Below are 13,252 nucleotides of genomic sequence, written 5' to 3' on the forward strand. Positions count from 1 at the left end.
CCCTTACCTACCAAATTTGAATGGAGACAATTTTCATATTAAGGTGTTGGCAATTTATTAAAATAATTTTTTGGGCTAAATTAATTATATGGATGATATGAAAATTTATATAATTTGGGGAATCATATATTGGTAATTGGATTTAATAAGATTATCTTTATCTTATCCCTTGAATCAAGGAATCATATATTAAGGTGAGGAAAATTGTGACGGAGTGTGATAGATTAAAATCACTTATTATAATTGTTGAAGAGAGTGATATTTCTCATTGAGCTAAGCTCTGTAGATATAGAAAAATAAGAAAATCGAACTGTATAAATAATTTTCTTATGTTTTGTCATTTGGTGCTTGAAAAAATGCCCACCATCTCGACACCAATTCAATAGTAAAAATTACTTTTTGTGCTAACATATTGCTTTAATAACGATTTACATACTTAAATTGAGTTAGAGTTATAAAACCATGATCTCACTAATCTCTCGTCATTAGAACATATGTATATACAGATTTTGATTTGAGTCTTGCATATCAAAATCTTCTCGAGTTTCTTTTGATTCATAATTAAAAATAAATGATAGGATTTAATATAGTTCTAAAGGATTTATCCAAAAAAAGTCATAGTCAAGTATTCTGAACCCTTTTTTATGGCCCTTTCATGGTTTTGTTCTTGGCGTGCGAACGATATTATTCTTGATCCTCATAATCGTTGTTTTTGTTCTGAGCTCATAGCATTTATTTTAATTTTTTCTTTTATTAGACTGATAAAGTTATCCATTCTTTAATAAATGTGATTTTATCTCAAATAAATTACTCTAAATTTGTTATTTATCCTCCATATTTTAATTTCGGATTATATCGGTAAAAGTTAAGATCAAGTTTATTAACTTGGAAGTAATTTCTTGACTTTATTGTCTCTTTTTAAGGATTAATATTTTGATAAAAAAAAAAAAACTTTTGGGTCAACATCAGGAGAAAATAGACCCTACATCAGAATCGGAATACGATAGGTATGATTGTGGGTGGTGGATACTAAATAAAACCAAGGCCTCTCTCTTTGCCCCCCTTCTCTCTCTCATTACAAATTCCCAAGCTCAGTATAATGTTTATACATTTATTCATAGCCATAGTATATAACCATCAATGCTTTCGATCACTACAGTGGAGGTTTGTCTGCCTCACTCTTATTCTAATCGAATTTAAACAAATATTTTTTTATTGCACTAGTTTGAATTGAAATTATATTTAAATTTAATTATAAATATATCATTATTTTTTAAATAGTGAAATTCGGTATTTGAATGGTCGGGGGACCTATTTTCTTTTCTTTTTTTTCTAAAAAAATGAAACCGGGACCTAGTCAGTATTTACTAATGAACACTTTTACTATTAACCAGTGATGAAGCTGGTGGTAAATTTTTTATAATTTATAAAATTTTAAATTAATTATAATAAAATTTCATTTTAACTCCCAAAAAATAATAATAATTTAATTTAATTTTTTTAAATTTATAAAAATATAAACTATAAAAATGTAAAAATGTACCCTTTAAAAAGACTTTGTCTATAATAACCACCTGTAAAATTGGTAGCGCCAATCAGTCTGCCATGTGAGTGGTAGAGCAGTATAATTTTTTTTCTCATCATTCAGTGCATGACTATCCACCGAAAAGCACATATACAGTTGGAATAAGGGAAATTTAAAAAACACTATTAGAATACCTATTTTCTTATTCTGTTAGCTAATTAAAGCATAATACAGGTTTCTTTTTTCTTTTTTTCGTAGGGAAAATAAATGGATAACGTAGGCAACCAAATTGTGATTAAAACTAAACTCATCAGATAAGAATGCATTTTAGGGGTAGAAAGTAGGTCTAAGAAACAAAGAAATAATTTTATGTAGGATATTGATATATAATGGAGTAATTCCTAACAGAAGAAGTTCAACTAAAGAAAATACTAAGATGTACAATCTATATCAATTATCAACTAGTAATAGTTTATGAATTAGTGTCAGTTATTGGCTGAGCATCTTAAAAAAGGTATATATTCTAGGTGGCACCAACACCACGCAAGCAGCAATGAATAGGCAATAAAAGAAGTGGAAATTATGATAATATATATTCAAGAGGAGTAGCGAGTAGGATTTAATATTTAAGGATATGATTGAGATCATTAGGTAGCTAAGTAGCTTGCTTGAGGATGGAATGTGATTGCAATTTTATAAACAAGCGCTGATGGCCTCAATCTACGTATTAATAGAATCTAGAGCTCCCCACAATTACAATGATTGGAAAGCTAAATTTTCAAAACAAGGTTGATTATTTCCACATACATACCACTACCTTTTTAGCATAAAATAATATATCATCTTCACTTCAATTTCCAAAACACCCTTTACCATTTAGAAAGTAGTTTGCTTTAGACTTAAATTTATTATTTATATCATCTACACTTTAATTTTTTTTTAAAAGTGCAAATTCAAATAAAAAATCAAAAACCTGTTTCAGGGATTCACTACTTGTCACCTGTTTTAAGACTTGAATTCATGGATGCCATGTGGGTTGCCTGCCAAGGGCCTCTATAGACGTGAGCTTATTTTTTCGAGTTGTGTGGTCTGTGTAGCAGCATTGTAGCTTCTTCAACTTTGCTTATACTCAGATTCTTGTGTCAAACCAATGTGGCTTACTTGAATGAAAGTTTACTCCCATTGATTTTTTTATATTTTTTCTTAAAAAAAATCAAAATCAAAGTTCAAATGTTGACATATAATTTAAAAAATTCATATTCATGCATCATCTTTTAAATATTAGCTTTTTATTTTTTAGATTAAATTAAAAGCAAAAAATTGACATATGCTCTCTCTCTATATTTTATATATAAATGAAAAGGCAAGAAAAGATGATACGTTCTTTTCTTTATGGGTAAACAAGGTAACTTTCTTAATATTAGCATTTAATTTTTTTCTTTCTTTTACGTGTTTTTGCTTGGAGAATGGTGACAAGAGTTCTTGGTGGTGGTGTAGGACGACTATATATCTGCCACGATTCATGACGGTACAAAGTTAATTCGGGAGTCAAATTTCTGTGATATATATAGCTCATAGTGGCATGTGCTACTGCTTATTTACTGTATTGACATTTCAAGCTTACATATTTTATTATTTATGTCTCTTTGTAAATCTTCATTTTTAGCGCATAATGATCTCATCAAACCAAGTCTTCCATTTTTTTTTTCTTTTTGTTTTGGATTAGCTAACCAACAATTAATGATTGGGTTATACTTCAGCATATCCTATTAGTAAAATCCAATATGTCATCATTGAAACCATCATCGCAGAATATGAAACCTTCAATAGTGTTTCAGTGGAATTACCATATTTTTCTCATAAAGATATATATAAAAAAAGTAATCTGAAAGTTTTGTTAATTTTTAAAAATTGTAATGAAGCTAAGCGACCAGGCACAGAAGACGGTAAAATTAACGGGGAAAAAGACTTTGTCCCTTGCCTTCCCCACCACATTAACTTACCTCTGATAACATTTTTATTTCTACTGAATCTGACAGGACATCTAGAATCCCACTGCCACCCTCTCAACCACCCCTTACCCAGCCAATCAATGAACCCCCGGCCCCCACTCTTTCATTTTTCACCTCATCACACCCCTTCTACATTATCTAGCCATTATTAATGTTGGTTTTAACTTGAAAGATTTAAACATGCAAATGGATTAGCAAGTGTACGTAAGCTGATTTTTTCCTTATTTTGGACGAATTAACAACTATATCTTGTCTAGTTGAGGTGTAGGGTTTTCCATATCGTGAGTAAATTATGTATGTATCACGAGACTTGATAAACTTAAGCAGCAGCTCACTTGTTTCTTTGTCTTTTCTCGGTTTTCATGTTGTGTAACTTGTGTTTTGTGTCTCTGTTTTGTGGGAGAAAAAAAGAAAGGAATCACGGAAATAATTAAGCACCTCACTCCTCAAGCTCCAACCCAATCTTTCCTTGTTTTTAAATATTAAAAAAAAACTTATAGGTCATGAAACAGTATCGCTACTTAATCAAATTTGGTAGTAATCAATTTGTACACCCGACTTGTTATTATAAATGAGTTAAAGTTAATTAATTTTAATTAAATTCAATAATGGATTTTGTTATTATATCTCTGCTTAATATATTAGAAATGTCGAGTATTTTTGTGTATTCTTTAGGTGGGTGGAGTTGTGCATTTAAATGATATAAATATTGTTTATTGATATGATATTTAGGTAGGCTTTATGTATGCCAACACGTATCCTACTCTAGTTTTAACACATGTTTATACGGTCCCATGTGCGATCTCACATATGATATCGTAGAAGAGTGTAAGTGCCCCTCCTACGAACACTCAATATCATGCGTATCTTACTTTAGGCTTAACACGTATTTATGCGGTCCCATGTGTGGTCTCACAGGAGGGTGTAAGTACCCCTCCTTTGAACACTCAATATTATGCGAGCTCGATATACGAACCGCATATAATTCGACTTGATCCATTCAAGTTGTGAATCAGTAATAATAAAGACCATAGCAAAAAATGTGATGAATAAAGTTTTTAATTATTATATTTAATGAAATGTTATTGGTATAAATAAAGACTAGCTAACTTTAAAGAATAATTTAAATAAACATGTTAACATAATCAATAATTATATAAGATAGGCAAAGACCTACTTCTACAAGAAAAAGAGAGGACTAAATTTTGTTTGTTGAACTTGAATTAAAATATGATTTTCTAAGATTAATTGATAAGTTTATTTTCACATCTCCCTTGTTTAATTATGACCACCTACACATTAATAAGTTATATAATTCCTAAGATAATTAAAAATATAATTTTTAAAAAATATATACATGACAAGAAAAATAACCTCATGTTTTAAATTACTATTGTGAAGTTGATTTGTGACTAACCTGTATTAATTCATATTGCTGAATCATGTTTTTCCCCTTAACTCATCAGTAATTTTCAGAAATGAAATGTGCACACATCCCCCAAATTATTTCAAAAGAATGTTGTAAAATGTCTGTATTGTAAACAGTTTATTCACATCACAGGATGAAAAACCTGCCATTCATAGTCTTATTCCTTTATAATTATCTCTTTCCTTTGGACCCAAGGTTTATATTGTGGGTCAATTTTGTCCATAACTTGCGCAAAGGGAAGCAAGACAAAACTACCATTTCTCCAGAACAGTAAAAAAATGAAACATTATTAATTGGACCCACCTTGTCTTAAAAATGTAGAAATCCAATAATCCAAAAGGAAAAACAAGAAATGTGTATATCCCACCCATTCCAATGAAGGGTTTCTTTCTCAGCATTGCTGCTCCCAAAAGTACAAACGTTAGGAGGGGAATATTATAGCCCAGTCGCCGTGGCCTTCACGAATACATATCTCTTGATATTTACATTTACCGATTTGCTATATTTATGTCGCAAACTAAATATCTCTATATTTAACCTTGGTCAATACAATCGAGTATTAGTAGGAGACACTTTAATGTTTTTCTATTCAGAATATTGAATTTTTTTTAATTCTAGAATCAGACAAAAATTTTATCCTACTTTACTCACGTTATCATAATTTCTTATTTAACAGATGAATATGAGAAATAATTTTTAAATAAATAATAAATTAAAATTAAATTAAAGGTGAATTTAAATAAATGATGTATTTATTGGGCAAATGACCAAAAAAAGCCATTTTTTCAAAATTTATCGAAATGGGTCGATTTTTTGATTATTTACCGAAATGGGTCATTTTCCGCGAAATCGCGTCCACGTCAGCGTGATTTGCTTACGTGGACACAAATCGCGCCTACGAGGACGCGATTTGTTGACGTGGATGAACAATTTGTGTTTTTAAGCTTGGAAAACTTTGAAAGGCCATAATTTTTCACTCGGTTGTCCGATTGAGACGATTTTTTTTATTTCGAATAACTTTTCGAGATCTACGCGCTGACAAACTCCAAAGGCGGTTTGCCGCAGTTTTCGTCGAAAAAGATCCTTTTTTGCCCATAACTTTTGATTTTTTCGGTTTAAAATTGAATTTTGAAACATTCAAATCATTATTTTCCTTACTTATTTGAAGTAAACACCGGATCTTTTTTTACAGAATTGTCTTATATCATCCTGTTATAGGTATAAGTCAGCTCATTCCACTTTTGAGAAGTTCCCTAAAATTTTCCATTTTATTCAATTTAGTCCCTAAAACCTAAATAGTCATATTTTCAAATCTAAGATTCGTTTTTCAATTCAAATTTAATTTCATCCTTCCATAACATTCAAATATTCTTAAATACAAAAATTTCATGCTAATTTTGAAATAATTACACTTTAGTCCCTATACTCGTAACTAACAAATTATACTTTACAAATTAGTCCCTATTCATATCTAAGCAGTTTGTCAGCGCGTATATCTCGAAAAGTTATTCGAAATAAAAAAAATCGTCACAATCGGACAACCGAGCTAAAAGTTATGGCCTTTCAAAGTTTTTCAAGCTAAAAAACATAAATTGTTTATGCCACGTCAGCAAATCGCGTCCTCGTAGGCGCGATTTGTGTCCCCGTAAACAAATCGCGCTGACGTGGACACGATTTCCTGGCAAGTACCTTGACATCGCGCTGATGTGACAGCGATTTCGCGGAAATGACCCATTCCTATAAATAATTAAAAATGTGACCCATTTCGATAAATTAAAAAAAAAAGATTTTTTTTGATAAAATGACCGTATTTATTTATATTTGGCATAAAAAAACAGTGAGAGGAGAATTAGATATTGTAATAATTATATAACATTAAATAAAAAATAAAGATAAATGCACTGCTTACCTTAAAACCCACCCATGTTAAGTAGTAATCAGATATCTAATTAACTATTACCTTTTTTACGGTCATCATTTCATCAAGTCAAATCTGTCAATCAAAGAAAGGACATTTATTGGAATATTATACAATGCAAACTTTCCTGATATGGTATGCTCCAGACCTCTTTTGTTTAATGGGTTTTTCATACTTGCGGCCAACGTTTATTTTAATGCCTCTACTCTAGCTGAGACAGCCTAGACTAGATGTGCAATTATTCATTCAGGGTTTTAAAATTTTGAATTTGGAACATTTTGTAACAAAAATGAATGACGTAAGTCAGTCAGACAAATCTTTTAATATATCTGAAAATGCTATTGTTTTAAGTCAAATTATTGTAAAGCATCTCAAGACTAGTTTTCAGTAAGTAGTTGAACATTGTTACACGGTTGAAATTCGATGTTGTTAAAGTTGTAAACTCATATGTAAGTGGGCCGGGGCAAAATGGAACTAGGCTCAGACAAGGATGTTAATGGTGCTTGTGTTTGTGAACCGGAATTACTAACTTCTCAAATTCACTATTTGATCCTTCTCCGAAATCAAACTCATTGATATTCGTAATTTTATAAATATATTTTAATACACTGGTAAATGTGTGTAATACAAAGTTAAGGGGATAGAGATGCAGATTGTGAGTAAAATATGTGAGCTACGTGGCAATTCAGAAATAAAAGTTTTGAGGGAGAACAGATGCACTACACTAGTAGCATGTGGAAAAAAACAAGCAGCCACCTTAAACCGGCAACTGTGAGCGCACAGCGGGAACCTATTAACTGCACCCCGACCATCGCGCACTCTCAAACCCCCCCTCGTGCTTCACACGCTATCCCTTTTGTTTTGTTTGTACGGACGAGTAGAGTCAGGTATCGTGGAATTGGCATTCATATTAACCCTTTTTCCCCATTACCGACGTTACACATTTTTAACTATATAATATTTAGGTTGATAAATTCAACTTTCCGTATAATATATTATTTATTTGTATCATATGATGGTATGAACGTCTAAAATAAATCTCATTCCCATGATGAATAAAAAGGAGAGTGGCGGGGCCGCCCGGGGAAGTGAATTGTGTGAATAGTGAATCATTGAGTGCCGGGCCACCACAGTGATATATCATATATTCCCATTTTCTCTGTATGAAACCAAATAATACTCTACTCAACATTAGATTTCTCAATCCAATTCTTTATCTACAGTAGAATACAATAGACTCCCCCCCCCCATTTTTTTCCTAGTGTGATTTCTTGTATTTGGACGTCCCATCATCCATTTGATTTTGGTTTTCCTTTGTCTTTTTGGTTCTTTTTCTTCCTTCAAAATCTTCTATTATCGACTCTGACGATCACAAATAAAGGAAAACAGAAGCAAATCTTTTCCGTGAAAAGATTCACAGGGCCGGGGACGGGGAAGAGAGCCAGCAGTTCTTGGGATGAACCCTAAACACCTTCCACCGTAGTACTATTACTGTTTACCTGATCAAACACAAGCCATGGCTACAAAGAGATTGTAATCTGTTAATGAAAGATTTAGATAGCTTAGAATTTAGATAGTTTAGGCAGAGCCCTCCCTTCGGCCTTGGTTCTACTCTCCGGCACTTGAAATCCAGACAAAAACAAAGTCCAAGTTGAAAAAAGAAAATCCCACAGAGATAACCAAAACACCAACCCTTGTTTTCATTTTTGTTTTGTTAATGGATTCTGCTTCTGTAGGGGGTGCTGCAACCGATCCGAATAGCGTCAACGAGGGTCCATCATCTGCTGTAGTTACAGCTTCAGCAACGCCGCCCACGGTTCCACAACAAGGTGGAGCTGGTGAGTCGTCTTCTTCCCCAGCTCCACCGAGTCGCTACGAGTCACAAAAGCGTCGAGACTGGAACACTTTCTTGCAGTACTTGAAGAACCATAAGCCCCCATTAACACTAGCTCGTTGCAGTGGTGCCCACGTCATTGAGTTCTTGAAATACCTTGACCAGTTTGGCAAAACTAAGGTTCACATAACGGGTTGTCCTTATTTCGGACATCCAAACCCACCTGCTCCTTGCTCTTGCCCACTCAAGCAAGCATGGGGTAGCCTCGACGCGCTGATCGGACGGCTTAGAGCTGCTTATGAAGAAAACGGTGGACGTCCAGAATCAAATCCTTTTGCCGCGAGGGCTGTGAGGATTTATTTGAGGGAGGTGAGAGAAGGGCAGGCTAAAGCTAGAGGGATTCCTTACGAGAAGAAGAAGCGAAAAAGGTCTACAGTCAACACTACTGCTGTTGGGGTCAATTTCTCGGTGGCTGCCACTCAATCTATTGATGGTGGTGGGGGTAGCGGAGGTGGCGGAGATTATATTGCCGGTGGAACTGCTGCTAATGTTGCTACTGCCACCACCGCTGCTGCTACTGCTACCACAACTAACGTATAGTTTTTTTTTTATTTACGTTTTACTGATTTTATTCTTTTCCTTTTCTTCTTTTAATAGCTCTTTTATATATATGATTATGAGGTATATATCTGGTGGTTCTCTCTGAATATTGGATTGATATCCCATGAACCAAATTTAGTTGAAAATCGAGTTTTCAATCTCTTGCAAACGATACTCTCATATTTTATTTCCCTGTTTGGTAAGACTTTTTATCTTCTTTAATTTCTTGTTGTGCATGAACTTTACTACTTCTGCAACTAGTTACAAAAGCATACATATGAAAGGTGAAATACAACACATGAAGTTCTAATCCATTTGGTATGTTTCGTCTGAGCGGTTTTGATGGGTTGAATTTAGGAAGAACTGCAAGTAGCCTTGAAAAAGAAAAGAAAAGAAAAGGCCTTTTTTATTATATTTTTGTCTGTGTATCTATCTATCTTCTCTCTCAACATGAAGCAAATGGGTAACTTTGCATTCCTACCATGCCTCCTAGTAAGCTCCAACTACTTGCATGCATTTGTATGGAATTCAATACATAGAAGAAATCTATATTTTTGAAAGGAAAAAGAATTGGTTTATTCTTCTCCCTTCCCATTATGGCCATACATTACACAATGTAGAAGGAATCCACCATTAAATCTTCAACAATTGCGTATCTTTTTTTTTAACTAAAAAAATAATAATTGGGCATGTTTTTATTGTTTGGGTTTACCACGAGTGTAGGGCTAAGATTGGATTGTAGCAAAAGGCAAACTTCAAAGTGCGGGGACGGGAGAGTGGAAGCAAGAAGAGGAGGGTTGTTGGGAAGGAAGGTAACACTCACAACACAAACACTTGTAGGCTTTTGCTACAAAAATATTTCTACTTAGCCCAGCCCCAGCTCAAAGGCCTATTTCAGTGCTGTTGTAAATGTAACATATAAACCACACGTGCTCCTCACTGAAATATTTACATCTTTGCACTTTCAGTTTCAGTGTCAGGTGCTGGAGCCTTTATATCTTGATCTAAGAATTTGGGTGGGCATTGAGTTCTGTTTTCTTTTTCTCTTGATTTACCCGTTTTTCTCTCGGGTCCTCTCAAGCTCGATTTCTCACATTCTGGTTCTCTCTCTCTCTCTCTGATGCCTATGAAAACAACATTTCTTTCTGTGATAACAACAACAAAAAGATATATGGCTGAAAGCATCAATGAATATTTAAAATAATCCTAGTGATTGCTGCCCTTATTATTTTATTTGGGTAACCACCACTCAGGCTCAGTGTGAAAGGACCTCTAGCCAACCATTTTTTCTTTCTTCCACCCTATTGCGTTGCTTAACCATATATCATCTTATTATTAATTATATCTGATTTCACACCCAATTTGTATAATATTCTGCTTTGCTATAATAACCTAGACAGACCCACCAGTCACTCTCCAACATAAACCCCATTTCTGGACTCCATCTTATCCAATTAGATTATTGCTACATTTATTGCCCTTTTCTCATCATCATATCTTTATTTCAAATTGAATTCTATTGTTGATTTGTTTTTGGTTCTTGTTCATCCTTTTTCTTTTTGGCTCTTTTCCTTTTTCTTCTTTTCATCAACCATTTTGATCCCTCCCTCTTCAAATAATTGAAGGGAACTTTCTAATTTCTTTCTTTCCATGGCTTAAGCTATTTATTTGTAGTATTATTTTGTATATAGTAAATCTCTCTTTTTTTTTTTTAAACAAAATAAGTTTCTGTATTAACTTTAAGTACCCTATTGGTTCCACATATGAAGTCAAAAAGGAAGCTAGTAGATCCCTTTTGTCTTTAAATCTAATCATCTAAATGCCTCCTCTTTCTTCTTCTTCTCCTAGCCTCCGCTCCGTCCTCCTAACTAATTCAAATTCTTATGATTTACATAATATACTGAACCAAGAATTTGGAAAACACGTCCAATTAAATCCCTTTGTGGTTATGTATCTTACATGTTACTAGGGTACCAAGTGGGGTAGGAGTTTTCTGAGTTAAAGTGCTAAAAGGGCAATGTCACTGAGTTCATTGTTTGAAAGGGAAAGCCCTTCATGGCTCTGCTAAAGTACTTATTTCAGTTGCCGCTACTAAGGGTTTTTCATAGTTAGTTTGGTTGGGGCCAACGTCCTAGGGTCCTTGATTTAATTTTAAGAGAGAAAGTGGGTGGGCCGTGGGGTTGTCTAGAGGCACCTGCCTCGACTAGTCTTGTCTACCGCCACCGCCAAGTGTTATTATTGAGGAATGAATCATTGAAAGGAATATACATAATTAATTTATTTTATGGCTCACCATTTGCATCCAAAGAAGGAACCGAATGCCCCGTTTTATATGCGCAAAATTGAACGGACAACACCTTAACACATGGTGGGGGGAGGGGGTTAATGCCAATGGCTTGATCACGATTTAGCTGACAGACCAAATTTCGAGAGGGCCTCAACGAACCCCTTCCTGCGCTTTGCAGTTTGCTGTTACCGGCTCTTCAATTCATGTCTTTGGTTTGGCGATCTAACTAGGAGAGTGTGTTCGTCGCAGATCATCTCTGTAGCATTGGGATACAGTAGAGGGCCTGAAAACCTTGCCTGGGTTTTTGTACACAAGTTACACGGTAATGTTTCGGGACAGCGATAATTTGTCTTCCAGTTAAATAAGTTTGTCGAGTTCCAGATATGGTGCAATTGACATGCTTTGAAGCGAAGCATGTAAGAAATCAAAGTAATGGAGTAATAAAGGCATGAAAAAGCATGCATGTGAAACATCCAAGTGCCACTCGGATAAAGTTGACTGGGCACTTGGTCGGCACCAAATGGATGGAGCAACCTTGAGAAAAGGTATAATCCATTAACTAAGTAATAATACACGTACATGATGCTGGCATGTTGTTAAATTAAAATAAATAGAATACTGGTGAAATTTCAGTTGCCAATCGAGGTGGTCATTTAAATAATTCTTGTCATTTTTGTTTCTGTCTTGTATAATAATATATGTTAATTTAAATTTGTTTTCTACCTCTTATAGTACATCAGAATCACATGCTTGTTCATTTGAAAGGAGTAAACCATTTAGATTCTAGCACATGGAATTTGTAAATACATATTATATATTAAGGATTTTTTCAAATATATTCAAAAACATAATGTTACTCTTTAATTAATTTTTATTATAGCTATTAGATATATATTGAGTTTCAGCATACACCTGCAGGATTAATGGCATGCTTGCATACTATTTTTATGTCATGGACCTCACTCTCTCTGATGCAGCCATTACAAACAATATAATGCTCTACTTAGTTCGTTTTTAAGTATGAAGAAACTGCCCCATGCGATTTTTATGTTCTTTTTCCTTTCTTTTAGGGCCAAGCTAAAATTTCATTTTAAGAGATTGAAATTAAATTATAATTTTTACGATAATAAAAATATAATATTATTATTTTAATAGTCTATATCTTTATAATTTTTAAAGGGTTAAATTAATTTTTTATTATTTTTAAGGGTTTAAATGAACAATTTTACTTTTATTAATTTAAAATTTTAAAATAATCTAAATAATTTTTTTTTTTATTTTAGTGGGAAAGCGCTCTTGCTTTCTTTTTCTTTATTTTTTTTTATTTATAAGGGAAAAAAGCAGGAAAAACTAGATTGAGCAGAAGAAACTAAACCATTTAGCTACACAAAACTAAAAAGTGGGACAAAGTTAGTGGTAATACCGATTTTGGAAAAAGAAAAATTGAAGATTAAGTCTGGTTTCTGTTATTATTTAATGGAGTAGGCCGATTTTTATGAGATAACTATGGAGTTGAAAGTGTGCATTATAGCATTTTTTTTTAATCTTAAACATTTAACTTTTAAATTTTTTTAAATTCGGATAGTTGGATTGACACATGAATAAGTTTTAGATGAATATGATGATTTTAAAAGGTTGTATTTTTCA

The 13,252-nt window shown here is 33.3% G+C and overlaps 1 protein-coding gene across 1 annotated transcript; it reads left to right on the forward strand.

Moving 5' to 3' along the window:
* The first annotated feature begins 7,946 nt into the window (after positions 1–7,946).
* Positions 7,947–10,349, forward strand: LOC107906287 (protein LIGHT-DEPENDENT SHORT HYPOCOTYLS 6). The gene is made up of 2 exons (XM_016833244.2): positions 7,947–9,312; positions 10,042–10,349. Exons 1-2 carry the CDS (start codon positions 8,602–8,604, stop codon positions 10,045–10,047), a joined length of 717 nt encoding a protein of 238 aa, XP_016688733.1. The 5' UTR covers positions 7,947–8,601; the 3' UTR covers positions 10,048–10,349.
* Positions 10,350–13,252: the final 2,903 nt, after the last annotated feature.

The sequence above is a fragment of the Gossypium hirsutum genome, chromosome D05 (assembly GCF_007990345.1).
Source record: "Gossypium hirsutum isolate 1008001.06 chromosome D05, Gossypium_hirsutum_v2.1, whole genome shotgun sequence".
In the NCBI taxonomy this organism is placed as follows: domain Eukaryota; kingdom Viridiplantae; phylum Streptophyta; class Magnoliopsida; order Malvales; family Malvaceae; genus Gossypium; species Gossypium hirsutum.